Source organism: Narcine bancroftii, chromosome 13 (assembly GCF_036971445.1).
Source record: "Narcine bancroftii isolate sNarBan1 chromosome 13, sNarBan1.hap1, whole genome shotgun sequence".
Classification (NCBI taxonomy): Eukaryota; Metazoa; Chordata; class Chondrichthyes; order Torpediniformes; family Narcinidae; genus Narcine; species Narcine bancroftii.
The window spans coordinates 43,385,311-43,410,976 of record NC_091481.1 but is presented as its reverse complement, the minus strand read 5'-3'; the positions used below and the strand labels follow the sequence as shown (position 1 = coordinate 43,410,976).

Here is a 25,666-nt window from a genome sequence, read left to right as displayed (position 1 = left end):
CACACACTCACCCACACCCCACACACACACCCACCCACAAACACCCATCCACACACACACACCTACCTACACACACACACACACACCCACCCACACACAAACACTCACTCACACCCACCCACATACACATAAACACACCAATCTACACTCCACACACACTCACCCACACCCATCCACTCTCCACACACACTTACCCACACCCATACACACCCACACACACACACCCATCCACACTCCACACACACTCACCCACACACACACACACTCACCCACACCCCACACACACCCTCCCACACCCCACACACACACCGTCCCACACCTACACCCCACACAAACACACACACACCCCACACACATACCCAACCACACTCCACACACACCCCACAAAAACAATCACACACACCCCATACACACACTCACCCACACCCCACACAAACACCCATCCACACCTACCCACACACACATCCACACCTCACACAGACACACCCTCCACACACATCCCACACAGACCCACACCCCACTCACAACACCCACACTCCACTCACAACACCCACACCCCACACACACCCACCCACACCTCACTCACAACACCACAAACACACACCCACATCTCCCACACACACACCCATAACCCACACACACCCATAACCCACACACACACCCATCCACCCACTCACACGCAACCTCCCACACCCCACACACACAACCTCACCCCACACACACACCCAAACATGTATGATCAAGTTCAACATATAAAGTAGAAACAACAATCTGAAGCTACATACATGTGATGTGAGTGTGAATATATATTTATATATATATATATATATATATATATCCCCACACGAAAACCATCCTCCCCCCAAATCCCACCCTCAGAATAATTTGTAGAAGTAAAATAAAATATTTATATAAAAAGAAAGAGTAAAGACTTTCAGGATTGCACAGAGGAATATCTTCTAGCACATCTAAAATCTTTTATCAAAATCTTTGGAGGAGATTTCTTGTGAGTTCAGAGATACAGAAGCCCAACATTATAAATTTAAACCTAATAATTGGCTATATGGGCACCAAATTTGTAGAAACCCAGCATATTTATTTCTTAAATTATATATGTTTTTCTTAAAGGATACTACCTTGAATTTCTGCATTCTATTGTGCCAAACACAAATCCATGTCTGATTTCCGAGTACAGTACAACTTTGATTATCTCGAATCGGACTCTCCAAAATCCTCAGTTATCCAAATTTTGTAAAAATTTTGGTTAAACGAGGATATTTGAATTTTTTTAGAACTGAACTGACCGGGGACTTTGGGTGGCAGCAGGGGACTCAGACTCCCGGTGGTACCGGCAGCAGCAGACCTCGGACTCCCGGCAGTGCCGGCAGCAGCGGACTCGGGCTCCCAGAATGAGTGGAGCCTTGGTGGGGAAGTGTCAGTGATTGGAGGGTGCGAACATTTTTTAGTGAGAATTAAACTTTATTTTAATGCTTAGAAAGCCTTTCTTTGTTGTTTGTTGTTGTTACAAGTGGTTTGCTGATGCTCTTGGGTGGTTTTTAAAAAATGACCAGTTCTCCGAAAAAAAACGGTTGCGACCATTTCAGATAATCGGAGTTGTACTGTAACTGCAATACATTTTCTTGCCACTGTTAATTCAATTTTAACAAACTTTCATTGATAATTTTAATTTAAGTTTTGTTCCTTCAACATTCCCAATAAAACTAAATCTGAATTTTGAAGAAGTAGTTTGTTCCAAAAAGTGTTCCAACCGAAGAAAACCTTGGAACAGGACCAAGTTGAATGTAAAAAAGTTCCTATTTCTTCACCACATCTAGTTCAACCTATTCAATTTCTGTGGTGTAAGATATAACTGATGTAGGAAATTATATTGAACTAGTCTATATTATTGTCATACAACTCTACAAAGATCCGCCCATCTTCGCTCATCAAATGTAACATTTAAATCCAACTCCCACATCTGTCTAGACTTGTGGATTCCACCTTTAAGAGTTCCTGATTGTAGTAAAGAATATACTGCAAAAGTAAATTCCTTAACAATTCCTCTTCTAATAAAAAATTCTACTTCACTACAAGCAGGCAGCAACATGGTTGGTCCTAACTTATCTCTCAAATATGCTCTCAACTGAAAGTAACAAAAGAGAGTGTTTATTTTTATCCAACCACCAATCTTGCATCCCATTTATAGATACATTCTTCTGATTTGCTCAATCTTGTGAATATTTAAGTTCCCCATTACACTACCCTTTTTAACATCCCTTGTATTTTTTAATTTTTTTATCATGTTTAATTACATTCCCATCTTTAGGGGGCTGAGAGGCTACTAAGACAAATTATTTCTTTTGTTTATTATTTGTTATATCTACCCAAATTGATCTGACTTGTTGTTTTTCTGAGTCAAATTATATTCTCAATCTTTATTATCAGACCTGTTCCAATTCTTCCTCCATTATGTGTATCCAGATGCCAAGAATCTGAGAATATTTATTTCCCAGCCTTTGTTACTCTGTAACCATGTCTCTCTCCACTGGCCATTAGAATCTATCAGGTAAAGTGGTAAGTTCACCCAAATGCCATGTGGATCCTATTGAGATGGAGCTCATGTTTATTCTTTTGCAGCTGATCATGTTAAGCCAGTTTTATAAGAGGAATAATGGCATTATTGAAATCTAAAGATACTCTGAATTCTCTGGACAAATCATGGAACACCATGATAACCTGTATGTCATGTGCCAAAAACTCATTTTGTCGCCATGAATATGTGTGGTCTCCCTTTGATACAGACATATGTTATATTTTAAATGTTGTGACAAGGTTCCAGCACCCAATATCCTTCCATTTGATTCTGCAATTGGAATATTCTCTCCAATATTGAATTAAATTTTTACTTGAACACTCATTGATCAAAAGATTTTGAAATAAACTTCCTACCCTTACCCAGAGTAACTTTCAGTGGGAAACTTATTACTCTAGCATTTTACAGACGTAAACTATTGTTTCATGTCCATAGGTATTACACTGTTGGAAAGAAAATGATCTTGCATTAGAAGTAGCAGCCATTGGAAAGAAGGTTCTATTCTCAACACTTCATAGCACTACTGGAGAACCAAAAGCATTTGGAACCAAGACGGATGTCGGACTATTACAAGAACAAAATGTAAATACTCCTCACTATGGAAGTATACTTTTAATCAGTGTCATAGCTTGCTGAAGATGAATGATTTGTGAGTTACACATTCTATTATGGTGCAAATTGGCAAACAATTTAGATTGAGAAAGATCAAATATAAATTGAATCCTCAGTTTGCCGGCTTTCCATTATTCAGGATTTGCATTTGTAGTTTTCCATTAGAAAGTTAACTCCATTCAATATCAGGATGTGTCTTAGTTATATGGGAATTTTTTATTTTGCCTGAAAAGTAAATAATTCTACTTCAAGATGAAAGTATTTATTTATTAATATGTTTCTGTTTCCTTTTCTTTTAAGCCTTTTTTTCTCTTGATTCAGTATTTCTTCTTTATTGATGGGAATAAAATTTTCTTTTATGCTGATTTGAGCAAGGGGGTGGTGGACAGAAGAAAAGAGTCAATCTAGTGAAGGTGATTCTTTGGAAGAAAGGTTACAAGTTTACATTCAGACACCCAGCGACATTAAAGGTGTTTCTAGGTAACAACCAATCTATATTTTTCGCGGCAGCAGAAGAACCAAGAGTTTTTGCTGCATCTCTTCCATCAATTAAAGAAGATCATCAGGGAGTGGGAGGTTCAAGTCCTCAATGAAAAATCCAAGGGGAGGTGGTACTGATATAGCTTACACCTAAGAGAGCTGTACTGTTACAGGTTTCAACCTGTCAGCAGGAGTTGCAGATGGGTCTGGAGGAACAAAGTCATAATCGATGATGATCCAGTAAATGCTGACCTGGAAGTGGCTGCTGAAAGACTGCTTTGATTAAACTTTATCATTGATATATTCTTTTCCCTGGAGGTTGGATGTTTGTTTCCTTGCTTGCCTTATCCATCATGTGCCATATTGTCGTGGGAGCCACAACCTGTATGGTGGAGGGGGTTAGTGCTGTATATTTTATTCAAATAGCTTTTGGGGTGGGGGGAGGTCATATATTTATTTGTTTATCTTTTTCCCTTTTCTATAATTTTTCTTTGAGACAGAGATGTACACAGGAGTTGCTTGTGTTTGACGATAGAGACCTGGGAGGGTGGAACTGAAAGAGAACTTGATTTAAATAATGGATGGGAATAAAACACTAATTTTTCTTAGTTTTAATGTTAATGGGCTTCATAGTCAAATTAAAAGAAAAATGATTTTTGCTTCTATGAAAAAGATGAAAGTTGATATTGCACTTTTACAAGAAACTCATTTGACTGAAAAAGAACACTTGAAATTAAAAAGGGAATGGTTTGGTAAAGTGGTATCTTCATCCTTTAATTCTAGAGCAAGAGGAGTAATAATATTAATAAAGAAAACATTACCTGTGAAAATTCAAAATAGTACAATAATGTGGGAAGAAATGTTCTGGTTCATTGTCAAATTTATTCTGAAATATGGACACTCATGAGTATTTATGCACCAAATGTAGATGATGAAGATTTTATACACAATATTTTTTTACATTTGTCAGAGTCACATGGAAAAATATTAATAGGAGATCATTTTAATTGTTTGGATCCTACATTGGATAAATCAACTAAATTGGTATCAAAATCTAAAATGGCTAAAACCACACTGAGTTTGATGAAGGAACTAAATTTAATAGATATATGGCATACATTAAATCCTAAGGAGAGAGTCTATTCTTTTTATTCTCATGGACATGATTCTTATTTGAGAATAGATTTTTTTCTAATATATGCAGTTACAGGGAAGAATTAATTTTGTTGAATACAAATCTAGAATATTATCAGATCATTCTCCACTTTTAATGGTATATACAATGCCTGACAAGGAACCTTCACTATATAGATGGAGGCTTACTTTTATGTTGTTAAAAAGAGTGGATTTTTGCGATTTTATAAAATAAATTCAATATTTTTTGGATATAAATTTTAATTCAGTAGAGAATAAATTTATGATATGGAAGCACTTGCTGCTTATTTAAGAGGACAAATTGTAAGTTATTCAGTTAAAGTTAAGAAAGATTATTTGAAAGAGATAAATCAGTTGGAATAATATATAGGAGAATTGGAAAAAGATTTGCAAAAGAAATTATCTGAAGAAAAGAAGACAATTAATAAAAAAATCAATTTAATATTATTCAGACATATAAAATTAAAAACAATAATTCAAAAAACAAAGCAGAAATATTATGAATTAGGAGAAAGAACTCACAAAGTATTAGCATGGCAATTAAAAGCAGAACAGGTACCTAGAACAATTAATGCAGTTAAAAAAACATTCTGGGACTATTATGTATAAACCACAAGAAATAAATTATTCTTTTAAGGAATTTTATTCAATTATATCAATCAGAACCAATTCAAGATGAAAATATGATTAATACATTTCTATCTCAAATAGTTTGAATGTTCCTTTTACAGGAATGGAGGTAATTGAGGTTAATGAGTTCATTACAAAGTAGTAAGTGACCAGGGGAAAATGGGTTTCCTGAAGAGTTTTATAAAAAATGTTAGTGTAGCGGGCCGAGCGGGCACTCAGCGTGTTAATGCGAACCGCCACTGTCAATGCAGTGCACGGACTTACCTAAGGGCTAGCATGCTAGCAGTACTGAGTGCCTACCTCGAGTTTGGCTTCTTCAGGCTGAAACCCAGTTTCGGCTACGGGGTGTAATAGAGGACATGAAATTCTGGCATGCCGTGGGCGCCTTAGATGCCGCCACTGCAGCTCGGGTAAGCAAATTCATTGCCAATCTCCCAGGAGAGAACCAGTACACCAGGTTCCGTTAGTTTCTCCTGGATACACTGGAGTTGACGAGACATGAACGTGGCATGAGACTTTTGAATATGGAAGGTCTGGGTGATTGATAGGAATCCATCGGATATAATGAATGAAATGCTGGCGTTGGCAGATGGTCATTCTCATTGCCTGTTTTTTGAAACCATACTCCTATCAAAGCTGCCAGCCCATGTTGCCCTACCCATTGCTAACATGGATTTCAGCCATCCTCATGACATAGCACGACTGGCTAGCATGACTGGCTCTATTGAACTCCAACCCAGGAATCTGCTCAAATTCAGCCTGTTTTGGCAGCAAGTACACCTCCCACACCCTACAAGCCTCCTGTCTCCGCAGTGCAGTCAAAAAAGGAGGAACTTGTCGATGTATATCCAGAATGGTGCTTTTATCATCACCATTGGGGAAAAAATGCCCGCAAATGTGTCCAACCATGTGCCTATCACAAGAAAAAGGCGGGAAATGCCAAGATCCAGCTCCCAGTAGTGGCTTTGGCAGCTGACGCAAATATAGGCCTTTTATTTCTTCAAGACGACAAAGGTAAATGCAAATTTTTTGTGGATACTCGTGCTGAGGTCAGTTTACTCCCACCAACCTATTTTGAAAGGACACATAAGCAGCAACACCTGGCCCTTCGAGAGGCAAATGGAACTACCATTCCCAGCTTTGGAACGCGACGAATCACCATTGGTGTAGGAGGTACCACATTCCATTGAAATTGCGTCTTGGCTTCTGTCGCTCAGCCCATACTGGGTGCCGACTTTCTTCGGACCCATTACTTGCTAGTGGATGTGAAATGGAGGAAATTGGTTCATGCCACCACCTTTCAAACATACCTGTTGGCTTGCAGCAAAGGGTGAGTTTCCCAGCTTGGAGTGCATACGCTGGACAAGAATACCTATACTGCCCTGCTCAGTGAGTTTGCTCACATTCTCATTCCCAATTTCATTGTCTCCAAAATACCCCATGGTGTGTCTCATTACATAGACACTTCAGGACCACTACTTCATGCCAAGGCTCGTCGTCTTCCTCCCGATAAACTGGTACAGGCAAAAGCAGAATTTATGGCAATGGAGGAGTTGAGTATCATTCGATGCTCCTACAGTCCTTGGTCATCACTATTACACATGGTACCCAAGAAAACAGGTGGATGGAGACCCTGCGGTGATTACCGTAGGCTCAATGATGTCACTGCACCCAACAGGTACACAATTCCTCATATACAAGATTTCACCGCCCATCTACATCATTGCCGCGTATTCTTCAAGGTTGATCTGGCGAAGGGATATCATCAGATACCGATTCATGAGGATGACATTCCCAAAACGGTAATTATTACCCCGTTCGGACTTTTTGAATTTCTTAGAATGCCATTTGGATTAAAGAACACCACGCAAACTTTCCAGTAGCTTATGCATGCACTAGACAGAAATTTGGACTTTGCATACATTTACTTGGACGACATCCTTGTAGCAAGTCGAAATGAGCAAGATCACTGCCTGCATTTGCGCTGCCTTTTCCAATGGCTCCAAGACTTTGATCTAACAATCAACCCCAACAAATGTCAATTTGGCAGATCAACTATGGAGTTCTTAAGACACAGAATCACAGCAAATGGGATATTCGCATTATCAAGCAAGGTAGACGCCATTCGTACCTCTTCCAAACCTACCACTGTCAAAGGTCTACAGAAATTTTTGGGAATGATAAACTTTTATCACAGGTTTATTCCCAGAGCTGCTGACATCCTGTGACCACTGTTTAACATTGTCTCCACTAAAAACAGGAACATTATCTGGACCTCGGAGGCAGAGGTTGCGTTTATGTCCGCCAAAGAAGCATTGGCCAAACCAGCAATGCTTGCACAACCCTGAAGCTACTTTGACGCTTAGCACCGATGCCTCATGTACAGCTGTGGGTGCAGTTCTTGAACAGGGCATCAATGGCCATTATCAATCCCTTGCCTTCTTCAGTCGCCATTTAAGTCCAGCAGAAGTAAAATATAGCACCTTTGATCGGGAACTGTTGGCCTTATATCTAGCCACATGGCACTTCCATTATATCTTGGTATGTCGACATCTCACTGCATTTACAGACCATAAACCATTCATTTTCGCCTTTAGCAAAATGACAGATCCATGGTCGGCAAGACAGCAATGCCATTTGTCCTACATTTCAGAATTCACTATGGACGTGTACCACATTTCAGGAAAAGACAATCTAGTCGCGGATATGCTGTCTCGACCAAGTGTGCATCATATTCAAGGTGGAATCAACATTGCTGAACTGGCTGCGGCACAGGGCACAGATCCTGATATACAGACATATAGTACAGCCATTACTGGACTGGACATTCAGCAGGTGGCACCGCAGCACGGTGGACCAAAACTTCTTTGTGATGTATCATTAGGCTATCCTAGACCATTGGTCCCATTGTCATGGAAGTGATGTCTTTTTGACGACATTCACAGTTTGTCACATCCATCCATCAGGACATCAGTGAAGATCATGTGAAATAAGTACATATGGCATGGACTGAAGAAAGATGTTGCTCAATAGGCATGAACGTGTATCTCCTGCCAGTCTGCAAAGATTCAGTGCCACACAAAGGCACCCCTGCAGCCTTTCCCGACAGTATGCAGGAGGTTTTAGCACATACACATGGACCTGGTCGGACTATTACCAGTGTCACAGGGCATGAAGTTTATTCTAACAGTGGTAGACTGCTTCACACACTGGCCAGAGGTCATCCCATTACCAGCCAGTGATACTGAAACATGTGCTAGAGTGTTCATCCTGAATTGGATCGCTAGATTCGGTGTGCCGACACACATAACTTCGGACCGGGGGCCACAGTTCACTTCGGCATTATGGTCTATCTTTGCACTTTTTTGTGGTACACAGCTACACCACACCACAGCATACCATCCACAGTCCAATGGCCTGGTAGAGCGTTTCCACCGACAGCTTAAATCTGCACTTATGGCCCGACTCACTGGCCCCAACTAGGTCGATGAGATACCATGGGTTCTTCTGGGGGTACGCATGGCTCCAAAAGAAGACTTGTCTGTATCATCTGCAGAGTTGGTGTATGGTGCAGCCCTTACAGTTCCGGGAGATGTTCATTTCGCAGCCAACTCTGACCTGGATGCCCTTCAACAATTCCGCAGTGGTATTGCTAACAGAAAACCGACTTCTACCAACTGGCATGGCAACCCTAAATAACAAGTTCCCCCATACTTCTGAACACTGACTTCATATTCATTCATAGACAGGTCCCAGGGGCACTGTTACAAAAACCATACGAAGGACTATTCCACGTCATTAACAGAGACGGAGTCATGTATACCTTGGACATTGGGGGACATTCACAGCTATTAAGCCTGCCCATACTACACCCTCAGCCCAGACGACGTGAGTGTCTGCCTTAGACGTACGTGTCTGGCGTTTTAATTATAGTGATGATTCTGGGAGGGTGATGTAGCGGCTGTGTAGTGGGCCGAGCGGCACTCAGCAAGGTAATGCAAACCGCCACCGTTAGTGCAGTGCATGGACTTACCTAAGGGCTGGCATGCTAGCGGTACTGAGCGCCGAGGGGCAGCACGTTGATCAGCTGGGTCGCCTGCTGAAAGGCACGGGATGTTAACAAGTCTCAATTTAAACCTGCTGGTTCCATGGACCAACAGCTGTCCCTTAACGAGGTCCCACCTTGTCCCGTGGAGCCCGGGACAGCCAGGGAACAAACCAGTGTTTGGTTGACTAGCCTAGTGTGTGATTGCTTTTTTTCTCAGTAGCTCTATCATAGTAGCCGCTACATTAGGATGTTTTGATACCTCAATTTATGGAGGAATTAAATCAAGCATTTGAAACACATTCTCTCCTGGATTCTTTTTCAACAATTATTACAGTAATACCTAAGAAAGATAGAAATCCATTGGTTATTAAATGCTGACTATAAGATATTAGCTAAAGTATTAACAAATACATTAATAAAATATTTATTAAGTTAATACATGTGGATCAAACTGGATTTGTTAAAAATGGAAATCTGCAGATAATATGTAAAAGTTGATTAATTTAATACATTTAGCTCAACAAAAGGTGAATGAGTGTTGCAGTGATGTTAGATGCATTAAAATAGATTACAATAGGATTTTCTTTTTAAAATTTTGGAAAAATTTGGGTTAGGGTTAATATTTATTGATTGGATGAAAATAATATATCAGTACCTTACTGTGAAAGTCAAATGTCAATAATTGTTTGATTGACTAGATCAAGTAGATAAAGTGTCCACTGTCACTAGCTTTATTTTTTTAAGCAATTTAACACTTTGCTGAAACCATCTCTTCTCTCTTTTTGGCTTGGCTTCGCGGATGAAGATTTATGGAGGGGTAATGTCCACATCAGCTGCAGGCTCGTTTGTGGCTGACAAGTCCAATGCGGGACAGGCAGACACGGTTGCAGCGGTTGCAAGGGAAAATTGGTTGGTTGGGGTTGGGTGTTGGGTTTTACCTCCTTTGTCTTTTGTCAGTGAGGTGGGCTCTGCAGTCTTCTTCAAAGGAGGTTGCTGCCTGCCGAACTGTGAGGTGCCAAGATGCACGGTTTGAGGCGATATCAGCCCACTGGCAGTGGTCAATGTGGCAGGCACCAAGAGCTGAAACCATAAGACAAAGATAAAGGGTATTAAAGTGAATCAGGAAGAATATAAAATAAGTTTTTTGCGGATTTATTTAGCAGATCTTGTTGCATAAACTTAAATTTAGATTAGAAGAATATGGAGAAATATCTGGTTATAAAATTAGTTGGGAGAAAAGTGAAATTATGTCTTTAGTAAAGGGAGATTATGTAAACTGTAAGAAGATTTTAAATGGCCAGATGTGGGAAGAAAGTAAGTAGATGCTGAATTTTTTTTTAAATTATTTAAATTAAATTATTCTCCATTATTAAAAAGAATAAATGAAGATTTGGAAAGATGAAATAAATTACCCATTACTTTAATAGGTAGAGTAAGTAGTGTTAAGATGAATGTTTTTCCAAGAATACAATATCTTTTTCAATCGATTCCTATTCAAATTTAAAACAGAATTAAATGCATGTATTAGGAAATTTTTATGGAAAGGAAAGATGGCAAAAGTTTCTTTGGATAACTTGGAATTATGATTTAGGGTGTTTGCAGCCTCCTAATTTTATGAATTATTATAATGCTGCCCAGCTGCATTTTATTAATGTAAAGTATGATTTAAATAAAATTGCAGCTTAGGTATATATAGAACTTAGTAAAATAGTTGAACCAAACCCGCAAGATTTTAATAAGAACATAAGAAATAGGAGCAGGAGTCGGCCATCCAGCCCGTCGAGCCTGCTCCATCATTCAATAAGATCATGGCTGATTCAACTCCACCTACCCACCTTTTCCTCATGTCCCTTATTTCCCAATTTCCCATATCGAAGGGTTTCGTTGAACTATGGAAAAAGAAATTGGGGAAGGAGGTTTATTGTCTGGAAAAACATCATTATTTCAGAAAAGATTGATTCCATTTTCTATGGGAAATAAATTTTTAAAGATTTGGTAGTGTCAGGGAATTAAGAAGATAAGATATTTTTGAAGCAGGATCATTTATTTCTTTTATTAGAAATAACTTTAAGATACCTGAAAATCCTACATGTTGTTATTATCAGGTTATGAAATTTTTACATGAAAATTATGGACAAGAGCCATTCTTACCAGTTGAGACGAAATATGAATCATTGTTATGTAATGGAAATATGAAGAAATTTATTTCAATGATGTATAGGGTTAGCACAAAAGAAAGTCCGAGAAATGGGGCTTCATAATTCTAGACAAAGATGGGAAGTAGATTTGAATAAAAAAATAGATGAATGAGATTGGATTTGGATATGTCGAGAGAATATGAAAAGTACAATAAATGTGAGATATAGAATGGTACAAAATAATTTTATTCATCAGTTATATTTAACTCCATATAAATTTTAAAAAATTAAATCAGACCCTTTTGGATTTATGGTTTAAATGCAGACAGGAAATTGGTCCATTTTTGCATTCTACTTAACAATGTCCTAAAGTCAAACCTTTTTGGTTAGAAATGGGTAAATTATTGGAACGTATATTGGGAATTAAATTCCCACAGGATCCAAGGCCATTTTTATTGAGTGATATTAAGAATAGTGAACCAAAGTTGAAACTGAATATATATCAAAAGAAGTTTGTTCAAATTGCTTTAGCTATAGCAAGAAAATGTATGGTCTGACACTGATCTGGGTATAGAAAGATGGCATGCTAAAGTCCAGAGTTGTATACCACTTGAGAAAATTACATAATTTAAGATATAAAAATTATATATTTTGGAAGATAGGAGCTCTTATTTACAAAATATGGGTATTAATATTTAAATGAGACTCAGACATTCCCTTTCTCCTTTAGGTCTCAGAATACTATAAGAAACTTAAATGTAATAGGCACCCCTACTGAGAGGCTCTTGTGTCCCTTTTTCACTTTCTTTTTCTTTTTCTTCATCAGGGATGGAAGGGGGAAGGGGTGGTATATAGGGAGGCTTTCTATCTTTTTCTTTATATACACCACATGTATTTGTATTGATTTGAATTATTTTTTATTATGTGCTTTATTTGTGTGGTTGTAAATTTATAAATATAATTTTTTTTAATATAGAAGAACATTGGGTTCATGCACTATTATTAGCCATTCCTGGATTCAATGTCTGCCTTCTGACCTCCAACATGTTCTGTACTTTTGTTCCTCATCTCACAGCCGTGGAAGTACAAATTATGAAGATGGACTATTGCAATAAACTAGTGCTGGTCAATGGAACATTCTGATAAACATTATCAGAAATTGGCCATTTCTTTAACACAGAATTTGTTTTGCACTGAATTCATTGTTCACGTTCATGCTTGTTAGAGTGTAATCTGCTAGTACAAGGACAACCTGACGAACAATATTGTTTAATAAATAGTAGAGCCTTGCAAGGTTTGTATAAGCAGTTCATTCAGTTGTTCTGCAGTCTCACTGCTCATGAGAAGAATCGGTTTCTCAGCCTGGTGGTTTTGTCTCTGATACTCTCTGTATCTCTTTCCCAATGGGAGTAGCAGAAAGATACTGTGAACGGGTTGGTAGGAGTCCTCAACAATTTCGTGAACACTCTTCAAACAACAATCTTAGAAGATCACGTCAATGGGGAGGCAGAGGAGGGGGAGCACAACGATCCTCTTTGCCACTGTTTTGGTCCTGTGGATTGGCCTGCAATCCAGTGCTTTACAGCAACCATTCCACACTATCACATAGCTGGCCAGGATGTTTTCTATAGAACTCCTGTAGAAAGTTGACAGGATGGTGGCAGGTAGCTTTGCGCACCCAAGTCTCCTCCGGAATGACGGTCATTGTTGTGCCTTCCTGACCAGTGATGTGATGTTGTGTGCACAGGATAGCTCATTTCTTAAGTCAACTCCAAGGGACTTGGTGCTCACTACTCTCTCCACTACTCATAATGGTCCCTGAAGCAACCACTAATCACAGGCCTCTAGTCTGAGAAGCTATCATCCACCACTGCTCTCTGGCTTCTCCTGTATAGCCGATGGGGTGTATACCTTATGGGGTGGGGGAAGGGGTGGCGTGATGGTGAAGGAGACAGATGTGTTGAAACATCTCTCCCAGCAGATTTGAATTTGAATTAAAGCCCATGTTGAAGTGGCCTAAAACTACATCAAAGTTAATAAATTGTGATTTAAGAAGCAATCAGTTATAACTATGAAGAAAACGAGCTCAAACTAAAAAGAAACTGATTTTAAGACCATCAGTAAGTTTGGAAGAAGTTCGGCCTACCTTAGAAGTGGAGCCTGCAGCCTCAATTATTCCTCCCCCCCCCCCCCACCCTTGGACAGCGTCGACCGCCAGCAGCGTTGTCAGTAGCACAGGTGTCCAGACTGAGGACCCCCGGAAAAGATGGCGTCTGGAGCTCCCCTCCTGAAGCAGATGAGACAGTGCACATGCACGCCGTGATGCGCATGTGTACTAAACCAAGTATTTTTAATCCGGGGGGGCTACTACTCGTCGATCCAGTGAGTCTGGATCGACTGGGAGTAGGCCCCATACCCAAGGGGAGCTGAGGAGACTGAGAAGAAGCTTAAAGGGGCAGTAGAAGGGGAGAGGATCAACCACATGGACACAGCTCTGGGGAAGAGTTGATCAGTGACCCAGAAGAGGAAGTGCCTGAAAAGATTGGTAAGGGTGGGCCTTTTACTGAATATAAAGATTATTTTGATGGTCAATTTCAAATTATGCTACAGGACATGACAGTGGTTTAATTCCATTAATCAACAACTGGCTAGTGTTAGAGATGATATTTCTACTGTTAAGGCTGAAATGGTGAAACATACAAAGGTGGTGGATAAAGTGCAAGAAAAAGTGAAGAAGATGGATGATAAATTGGAGGATAGTGTTAAATCTATCGGACAAAATCAAGAAAAAATTGACACATACGATGATACTTTTATGGAATGGAGAGTCAAGAAGGAACATTTATTTTAGAAAAATTGAATCCTTGGAGAATCAAAGCCATAGGAATAATGTGAAGATAGTCGGACTACCAGAAGAGTTTGAAGGATCAGATCTGGTAAAAATTTTCCGTGAATGGATACCAAAAGTGTTGGGCACTGAAATGTTTTCAGAGGGTTTGGAATTGGACAGAGTACATAGAGCCTTAAGACGTAACCAATGCCTGGTCAGCAACCCCAATCAGTTTTTATTCGATGCCTGAGATATCAAGATAGGGAATTAATTTTCCGACTGGCAGGCCCTTTGATGGTTCAAAACAGAAGGGTATTTTTTCATGCGGACTTAAGTCAGAATATTAAATGGCGTAAAGAATTTAATCCTGCAAAAGCGATTCTTTGGCAGAAAGGTTATAAATTTGCTTTTTGATTCCCTGCGGAGCTGAAAATTTTTTATGGTGACAATGATTCTCGTTTTTTTGATGACGAGAGAGAGGCTTTGGAACTCGCAAAGTCTTTGCTGGATCTTAAGAAAGGTCGATCTTCCCCAACTCAAACGAGAAAGAATGGAAGTGGAGATGAGTCTCTGAAGGGGAAGAAGAAGCTGGGGAAGAAAGAGCAATTGGATGAAAAGCAGCGAGAGAGTTTGAGTGATTCTGAAGAGGGTTCAATGGATGAAGATCAAGTGAACAAGAATTGGAGAAAACTTACCATACTTGTGATGTGAATTTTGAAGTTGTGATAAATCTGTTTGGGGGGGTGGGGGGGATGGAATTGTAACTAAGCCAAAACCATCACTCGCTTAGTGGCTTGGGCCGCTACCCGTGTTTTTGAGGAGATAGTACTTGTTACTTAGAAGGGGGTAAAAAGTGGGGAGTAAAGTTTTTTTATATATATAAATATGTTTTTCTCTTTATTTCTTTAAAGGGGTGATTTGTTTTGATTTGTTGGGATGGAGATCCAGCTGCATAGACTATGGAAATGATAAAGTGGATGGCTAATCTAAAATTTGCTACTTTTAATGTGAATGGGCTCAATCATTTGATTAAACATAAGAAAGTGTTAAATTAGATTAAGAAATTTAAAGTAGATGTTGCTTTTTTGCAAGAAATGCATTTAATGGATAGTGAACACCAAAAATTAAAAAGAGATTGGGTAGGTCAAGTTATTTATTCTTCTTTCAATTCAAAAGTTTGTGATTTTAATTCATAAGAATTTATCTTTTACTTTGGAATCTGTTTGTCAGGCTATTGGGAGAGTGTTGATAGTTAATTGTAAGGTTTTGCAGAATCTTGAACTTTGGCGAATATTTATGGACCAAATGTCGATGATTAAAGATTTTTTTCAGGATGTCTTGCTCAATATTGTCAGAATCTAAAGACCATATGATAATAAGGGGGGGGGGGGATTTTAATTGTTGCTTAGATCCAGTGATGGATAAATCAGATAAAATTGTACAAAAGAAAAAAATGGCTAAGTTATTGTTTTTGATGAAGGAATTGAGGAGGAAGATGAATGTAAAAGAGAAAGATAGTTTGTATTATTCAGCACAATACGATAATTATTCTATAATTTACTTTTTTTAATGTCGATTCAATTAATGGAATATATAGTGGAGACTGAATATAAAGCTAGGCTTTTATCTGACCATTCGTTAGTGCTGTTGACGTATGTTGGGACTGAAATGGTGCAACCTTCTTATCGTTGGAGGTGTTAAAAGATGAGGGATTCTGTAAGTTTATAACAAAACAAATTCAACAGTATTTGGACATAGAGATTCGGTGATTAGTAGGTTCATATTATGGGATGCATTTAAAGCATTTTTGAGAGGACATTGAAAAAGCAGTATTTAGCTGAATCAGAAAGGTTGGAACAGGAAATTGGAGTTTTAGAAAAGGAGTTACAAAAGGAGAAAAAGAATAAGGAGAAGGGAGGTAAACTGGATGCCTTGAAATTCAAATATAGTACGTTACAAAATTATAGAGTTGAAAGGCTATTACAATGATCTAATCAGAGACATTATGAGTTAGGAGATAAAACAGACAAGGTATTGGCATGGCAGTTGAAATCTGAGAAAATGTCATAATGCAGTGAGGAAGAATTCAGGGGTATCTTATAGATTGCAAGATTTTAATGAATATCTTCAAGGAATTTTATAGGAAATTGGATACCCCTGATATAAGACAGGATGAGAGTAAAATAGAGGAGTTCTTAAGTGGACTGCAGTTGCCAAGATTGAATGACTGGACTAGGGATCAGTTGGAGAGACCAATTGGTTTGAGAGAAATTAGATTGGCTTTGAATTCTATGCTGAATGGTAAATTTCCAGGGGAGGGTGGGTTTATGGTAGAATTTTATAAAAAAAATTTCAAAGTTTAGTTTTTCCAGTATTTGAGGAAGTTCTTCAACAGGTATCAGATACACAATCGGTTCCAGAATCACCTTCTCAAGCAATTATTGTGGTGATTCTTAAAAATGATAAAGATCCGTTAAACCCAGGGTCTTATAGGCCAATTTCATTATTGAATGTTGATGATAAGATTTTGGCTAAGGTTTTGGCAAACAGATTAGCGCAGTATTTACCGAATTTGATTCATATTGATCAAACTGGTTTTATTAAAGGGAGATATTCAGCAGATAATGTGATTAAATTGATTAGTTTGATAAATGTTTCTAGGGAAGAATCCCATTTACCTTAGATCTTATTGTTGGACGCAGAAAAAGCTTTTGACAGGGTAAAATGTTTTTTTTAATTTAAGGTATTGGAAAAATTTTGGTTTGGAACAATGTTTATTAATTGGATTAAGGCAATATATAAACAACCTAAGGCGAGAGTGATGACTAATGGAGTTTTATCAGATTCCTTTAATTTAGAGCAATCTACTAAACAAGGGTGTCCTTTGTCCCCAGCCTTGTTTGCATTGGCGATTGAACCTTTAACGCAATTAATAAGGCAAGAAGATAAAATAATGAGAATTACTTCAGATTTAATGGAAAATAAGATTATTTTATTTGCAAATGATGTATTGGTATATTTGACTGACCCCAAAGATTCCTTGAAGATATTGCAGGAAAGATTGTTACAGTATGGGGAGTAATCTGGTTACAAAGTGAATTGGAATAAGAGTGAACTTGTTGGGAGCGGATTATTCTGAATGTAAAGGCATAGTAGGATTTAAATGGTCAAATTGTATTAAGTACTTAGGTATTAAAGTGAATAAAAAATATAAATCAATTAATAGATTTGAATTATCTACCATTATTGTCCGTAATAAAAGAAGATTTGAATAAATGGAAGGATTTTCCGTTAAAGTTGGTAGGAAGAATGAATTGTATAAAAATGAATATATTACCTAAACTACAATATTTTTTTCAGAATATACCTTGTAAGTTCCCAAAGAAATTTTTAAAGGATTTAAATGTTTTGGTGAGGAAATTTTTATGGAAGGGGAAGTTTCTATACATAAATTAACTTGGAAATATGAGTTGGGCGGTATGCAGCTTCCAAATTTTATAAATTATTATAAGTCAGCTCAATTGAAAATTATTAATAGAATGTTTGATTTAGATAGTTCTGTTACTTGGTTAGATATTGAATTGCAGAGAATTGGAGAGGTTAGAAGGGACCATTTTATTTATAAATGGATGAGTAAAATAGTCATAAATCTCCATTTTTATTTCATTTAATAAGTATGTGTGAGGAGGTTAGTAAGATTATAGGAATTTCAGGTGGATTATCTTGACATACTCCTTTACTTCAGAATAAGAGTTTACCTTTTATGATGGATAATAACCTCCTTAAAATTTGGAACAAGAAAGGAATTAGAATGATAAATGACTTTGAAGTGAGTCCTTTTTTAACATTTGACAGGTTGAAGGAAAAGTATCAAATCGCTAATTACATTCTTTTTTTGTTATTATCAACTTAAATCAATGTTGTATGATTGTTTAGGGATACATTAGGATTTACCTCTTTCTTCTTTGGCTTGGCTTCGCGGACGAAGATTTATGGAGGGGGTAAAAAAGTCCACGTCAGCTGCAGGCTCGTTTGTGGCTGACCAGTCCGATGCGGGACAGGCAGACACGATTGCAGCGGTTGCAAGGGAAAATTGGTTGGTTGGGGTTGGGTGTTGGGTTTTTCCTCCTTTGCCTTTTGTCAGTGAGGTGGGCTCTGCGGTCTTCTTCAAAGGAGGCTGCTGCCCGCCAAACTGTGAGGCGCCAAGATGCACGGTTTGAGGCGTTATCAGCCCACTGGCGGTGGTCAATGTGGCAGGCACCAAGAGATTTCTTTAGGCAGTCCTTGTACCTTTTCTTTGGTGCACCTCTGTCACGGTGGCCAGTGGAGAGCTCGCCATATAATACGATCTTGGGAAGGCGATGGTCCTCCATTCTGGTGACGTGACCCATCCAGCGCAGCTGGATCTTCAGCAGCGTGGACTCGATGCTGTCGACCTCTGCCATCTCGAGTACCTCGACGTTAGGGGTGTGAGCGCTCCAATGGATGTTGAGGATGGAGCGGAGACAACGCTGGTGGAAGCGTTCTAGGAGCCGTAGGTGGTGCCGGTAGAGGACCCATGATTCGGAGCCGAACAGGAGTGTGGGTATGACAACGGCTCTGTATACGCTTATCTTTGTGAGGTTTTTCAGTTGGTTGTTTTTCCAGACTCTTTTGTGTAGTCTTCCAAAGGCGCTATTTGCCTTGGCGAGTCTGTTGTCTATCTCATTGTCGATCCTTGCATCTGATGAAATGGTGCAGCCGAGATAGGTAAACTGGTTGACCGTTTTGAGTTTTGTGTGCCCGATGGAGATGTGGGGGGGCTGGTAGTCATGGTGGGGAGCTGGCTGATGGAGGACCTCAGTTTTCTTCAGGCTGACTTCCAGGCCAAACATTTTGGCAGTTTCCGCAAAGCAGGACGTCAAGCGCTGAAGAGCTGGCTCTGAATGGGCAACTAAAGCGGCATCATCTGCAAAGAGTAGTTCACGGACAAGTTTCTCTTGTGTCTTGGTGTGAGCTTGCAGGCGCCTCAGATTGAAGAGACTGCCATCCGTGCGGTACCGGATGTAAACAGCGTCTTCATTGTTGGGGTCTTTCATGGCTTGGTTCAGCATCATGCTGAAGAAGATTGAAAAGAGGGTTGGTGCGAGAACACAGCCTTGCTTCACGCCATTGTTAATGGAGAAGGGTTCAGAGAGCTCATTGCTGTATCTGACCCGACCTTGTTGGTTTTCATGCAGTTGGATAATCATGTTGAGGAACTTTGGGGGACATCCGATGCGCTCTAGTATTTGCCAAAGCCCTTTCCTGCTCACGGTGTCGAAGGCTTTGGTGAGGTCAACAAAGGTGATGTAGAGTCCTTTGTTTTGTTCTCTGCACTTTTCTTGGAGCTGTCTGAGGGCAAAGACCATGTCAGTGGTTCCTCTGTTTGCGCGAAAGCCGCACTGTGATTCTGGGAGAATATTCTCAGCGACACTAGGTATTATTCTATTTAGTAGAATCCTAGCGAAGATTTTGCCTGCAATGGAGAGCAACGTGATTCCCCTGTAGTTTGAGCAGTCTGATTTCTCGCCTTTGTTTTTGTACAGGGTGATGATGGTGGCATCACGAAGATCCTGAGGCAGTTTACCTTGGTCCCAACAAAGCTTGAATTGATATTTGAAGTATTGATCCGAGATGGAGGAAAGAAAGGGTTTATTTCGGAAATGTATAAATTTCTACAACAAAAAATGATTGATTTGCATTAAACGAGACTTAAATTGGAGAAGGATTTGGGAATTCAATTCGATATGGATTGTTGGAGGAAGATTAATAGAGAAACTATGACAAAGTTAGTTAATGTTAGGTATAGGTTGGTGACTTATAATTTTATACAAGAATTATATTTACCTACAGAGTGTCTGAAAAGATATAAACTGAGTGCTTCAGATTTGTGTTTTTGCTGTAATGAGCAAAAGGATATATTTTTGCATTCAGTTTGGTCTTGTGACAAATTAAGGGTTTTTGGGCAAGATTAAGAGACTGTTGGCAGGATATCCTGAAAATAAAATTTTCTCTAGACGCAAAGATCTTTTTAATTGGGGAAGTTACTGAAATGGCTTTGATTAATAAATTAGATAAATTTCAAATGGAGTTGTTGGGATTAGCTCTAGCAGTAGCAAGGAAATGTATAGCTGTTTCATGGAAAGATCAAATGGAACTTAATTGACAAAGATGACATTCAGAAATGAAGTCCTGTATACCAATGTAGAAGATAACATAATTTACATGATAAATATATATATTTAAAAAGATTTGGAGCCCATATTTGGACTATTCTAATTTGAAAATCTGAAATTGGTTGTGATTGCTGCTGGATCTCCGTATCATATAGTGAATAAATGATTTAAGTTATTCTCCCCATCTCTTTCTTTCTTAGTTTCTTACTCTCATTAGGGGGTAGGTAGGGTAGAATTTGGTTTAAGGGAGGGGTAGAGTTAGGGAGGGGGGTGATTAGGGGTTTTTATGCTTTAGGATTTCTTGTATTTTTTTTAGTTTTTTTCTATGTAACCATGGTTTTTTTTGATAATTTGTTAATATTTTAATCATGTAATTGTGGTTATTACTTTGTTTTCTAATAAATAAAATATTTTTTTTAAAGTTTACTTAAAAAGTTTACTACCCCACCATGAATACCATGAATACCGAGTGTCTGAACCTTCCTGACTAGCTTCCCATGTGGGGTCTTGTCAAAGGCCTTACTAAAGTCCATGTAGGCAACATTCACAGCCTTTCCTTCATCAATGTTTCTCATAACCTCCTCAAAAATCTCTATAAGATTGGTTAAACATGACCTACCACCATAAAGCCATGTTGACCGTCCCTAATCATTTTCTGGCTTTCCAAATAATTGTATATCCGATCTCTTAGAACACCCTCCACTAATTTACCTGCTACTGACATCAGGCTCACTGGTCTATAATTTCCAGGGTTACTTTTCGAGACTTTTTCTGAAACAACATGAGCTACCTCCAATCCTCTGGCATCATACCTGTGGCTAAGGACATTTTAAATATTTCTGCCAGAGCCCCTTCAATTTATGCACTACCCACTCTCAAGTTCTGAGGGAATATCTTGTCAGACCCTGGGGATTTATCCATCCTTACTTGCTTTAAGACAGCAAGCACCTCCTCTTCTGTAATCTGTTTAGGCTCCATGACCCCACTGCTTGTTTTCCTAACTTCCCTTGACTCTGTGGCAGTTTCCTGAGTAAATAGTAATGGAAAAAAACTTAAGATCTCCCCATTTCTTTTGGCTCCATACAAAGCTGACCATTCTTATTTTCAAGAGGAACCAATTTTGTCCCATACTATCTTTTTGCTCTTAATATACCTGTAGAAACCCTTAGGAATTTCCTTAACATTGTCTGCCAAAGCAACCTCATCTTCTTTTATCCTTTCTGAATTCTTTCTTAAGGTTTTCTTGGATATTTCATACTCCTCAACTAGCTAATTTGCTCCCTGTTACCTACATCTCCTATACATCTCTCTCTTCTTCTGAACCAGATCCCCAATATTCCTTGAAAACCATGCAAACTATGCATGTTAACTTTGCCTTTAATCCTGACAGGAACATATAAACTCGGTAGTCTCAAAATTTCACTTTTGAAGGTCTTCCATTACTTTGCACATCCTTGTCTGAAACAACTTCTTCCAATTCATGCATTATAGATCCTTTCTCATTTCTTCAAAATTGACCTTCCTCCAGTTTAGGATCTCAACCTGATGACTAGACCTTATCATTCTTCATAATTAACTTGAAACTAATGACATTATGATCACTGGACCCCAAAAAATGCAAAATGTCCTGTCATAGAGCACAATGTTGAAATCCTCCCTTCCTCATTACCCTCCATTTTCCTTTCATCCATGTGCCTGTCTAACAGTCTCTTAAATGCTCCATTTGTTCCAGCCACCACCACCCCAGCAATGCATTCCAGGCGTCCACAACACTTTGTAAAAAAAAAGATCCCTGATGTCTCTCCGAACGTTCCTCCCTTCACTTTGTGCAGTTGTCCTCTGGTGTTTGATGCTCCCACCCTGGGTAAAAGGAAAAGGCTGACTACCAAATCTATGGCTCTCATAACGTGTGGACCTCTTTTAAGTCACCTCTCATCCTTCTTCGCTCCAAAGAGAAAAGCCCCAGCTCTGCTCAACTTGCCTCATAAAACATATTTTCCAATCCAGGCAACATCCTGGTAAATCTCCTCTGCCCCCTCTCCACATCTTTCCTGTAGTGAGGTGACCAGAACTGAATGCAATAATCTAAGTGTGGTCTCACCATAGATTTTTTAAAGCTGCAACATCGCCTCACAACTCCTGAAGTCAATCCCCCAACTAATTAAACCCAACATACCATGGACCTTTTTAATTATCCTATCAATCTGTGCAGAAACCTTGAGATCTATGAATTTGAACCTCAAAGTCCCTTTGTTCTTCCACATTGTTGTATCCTACCATTAAACATGTACTCTACCTTCCAAAATGCATCACCTCACAATTATCTGGATTGATTTGTCATCTGCAAACCTTATGGGCTGGATCTGGTGTTGCAGTCATGGGTCAGTAGTGTGAATAGTGGAGGGCTGAGCACAGAGCCACAGAACCACCTCTGCTCTGTGTGATGGTTCTCGACATTTTGCTGCCGTCCCAGAGAGACTGTGATCTCTCAATTAGGAAATCCAGAATCCAGTTACAGAGAAGGGTATCATGTCCCAGAGATGACAGCTTCTCCACCATCCTCTGAGGAATCATCATATTTAATTCCTGGTATACTGCCTGGTCCTGCTGCCTGATGTGGGTTCACCTTAGATAGGGTTTTTCTCACCTCAGCCACATCTATCCAAGGACCCCACTCATCATAAGAAATGGAGCTTTCTTTGGTATCAGCCTGTTCTTCTTATTCCCATGTATAGATGATGTTCAGTCTGTCCGGAAGGGAGGCACCATTGTCTTTAAATTGCAAGATTATTTTGTAATCTGCTGGAATCTTGATCCTTTGCCATGTGTGCCTTGTGTCGCCAGTATCACACAGCTCTCCATGCATCTTTTGTGCTTATCCAAATGTGGCCTCCTGGATTGCCCTGGCTGATTTCAGTGCCATCTTTTCACCTGTCCTGTGAAGGCTCATCATGATTCTGAGAAGTACCCAACCATGGTTTCTGGTTAGCCCTGGTTCTGAAGCATTTGATCTTGGTGACTGAGCTCATATCCTCCTCTATGTTTACAAGGCCATTGTACATAGAACAATACAGCATACGCCTTTCAGCCCTCAATATATTCCTTTCAAAAACAAAAATACTAAACTCTCCCAACACCATAATCCTCTATTTTCCTTTCATCCATGTGTCTGTCTAAGAATCTCCTAAATGCCCCTAATATTTCAGCCTCCACGTCCATCTCTGGCAAGGTATTCCAGGCACCTACAATTCTGTGTCTAAAAAAAAACTTTCCTCTGACATCTCCCTTAAACAATATTCCCTTAACTTTGTTCACGTCCTCTGGCGTTTGCTGATCCTGTACTGAGAAAAAGGTCTGGCTGTCCACCCTATAATTTTGTAAACCTCTATTAAGCCTCCTCTCATCCTTCTACACACCAAAGAGAAAAGTCCAAACTCTGCTAACCTTGCCTCATAAGACTTATTTTGCTGTAGGTTTCCATCTCCCTCAAACAGCTACAGTCTGTGGTTTCAAAGCAGTCGTGTAGGGCTATTGTGTCCCCTCCTCTGGCCACTATTTGATCCTCCTGTGAACTGGTTTAGTTTGTTTTGCCAGTGGTCTGTATGTTGGGGTAAGCAGGACAGATATGTGATCTGAGGGGCAGCCTTGTACTCACCAGGATGTGTGTATACCTGCTCCAGGATGTTCTCTCATCTGGTGGTGATATTGACATGCTGTTGTAGATGATGTCCTGGAGCCACATTTCTGTAATCACCAGAGCTCAGTAGCCCTGCAGTTTTTTCTGGTTCAGATGCAACCTCAGGAAATCCATTTTCTTCTTTAGTGATCTTACATTTGTGAATAAGAGCAAGTCAAGTTTATTGTCATCTGATTGCACAAGTACAACCCGATGATGCAGAGTCCTCCAGTAATCGGTGCAAAACACGCAAACACACAACCAGATGTAATGTGCATAAAGATGAACAATGCATATGCAGGACAAGTATTCATCAATATAAATAAAGGCTTGGATAGTTAATGTGAGAATTTCCTTTGGTTATTCAACATTCTCACTACTCATGAACAGAAGCTGTGTCTTGGCCTGGTGGTGCTGAAACTGATACTCCTTTGTCTCTTTCCTGACGAGAGTAATTAAAAGATGCTGTGTGCAGGGTGGAAGGGGTTCTCATTGAGTTTACGCACGCTCTTCAGATAACGATCCCAGTAGATCAAGTCAATGGGTGGGGGGAGGGAGACTCCAATGATCATCTCTGTCACTCTTATGGTCCTGTGGATTGACCTCCGATCCATTTCTCTGCAGCAACTGTATTACACCGTGATGTAGCAAATCAGGATGCTCTCCTGTAGACGGTTGACCTCATGGTGACCGGAAGCCTTGCTCATTTCAGTCTTCCCAGAAAATACAGTCACTGTTGCACCTTCCTAACAAGTGAGGAGATGTGTGTCCATGAAAGGTCTTTAGTTCAGTGAACTGAAAGAAACTTGGTGACCTCTACTCTCACCACAACAGAATTACGATGTGTAGTGGTGGTTGTTACTCTTGTCCACATTGAGACTCAGGTTGTTACTCTCACAAGATAAAGGAACAGAAGGAGGCCATTTGGCCCATTGAGCCTGCTCTGCAACTCCAACCTGAGCTAAACTGTTCTCACATCTACTTCCAAATTCCAGCCTTGATACCCTTGATTCTCGCACCACAGTCATAAGAATATCCACCTCTTTTCTGTAGAGCTGATGAGGTCAACTACTGTAGGGAGTGTGGGTCTGAAAGGGTTAATGTTCAGTCTAATCCCAATGCCAGCCCTCTTGCCATGCTTCTGCCTCCCATGCATCTCCGACAGGTTCTCTCGTGTCTCCAGAAATCTGCTCTATAGTTAACTGTAGTCTATATCCCTGCTTCAATAGGTTAAAACTGCTCAGTATTTTACTCATCCAATCCACTAGTTTGAAAACTCTGACTTTCACAAATATTTCACAATCAAA

The 25,666-nt window shown here is 39.4% G+C and overlaps 1 protein-coding gene across 1 annotated transcript in view; it reads left to right on the top strand.

Annotated features, from left to right (window-relative positions):
- Positions 1-25,666, top strand: part of cfap54 (cilia and flagella associated protein 54) — a 1,315,566-nt gene that overhangs the window by 953,800 nt on the left and 336,100 nt on the right. The window contains exon 28 of the mRNA XM_069909968.1: positions 3,029-3,175. Within this exon, the coding sequence (XP_069766069.1) occupies positions 3,029-3,175 (147 nt within the window). The remainder of the gene's footprint in view (positions 1-3,028; positions 3,176-25,666) is intronic.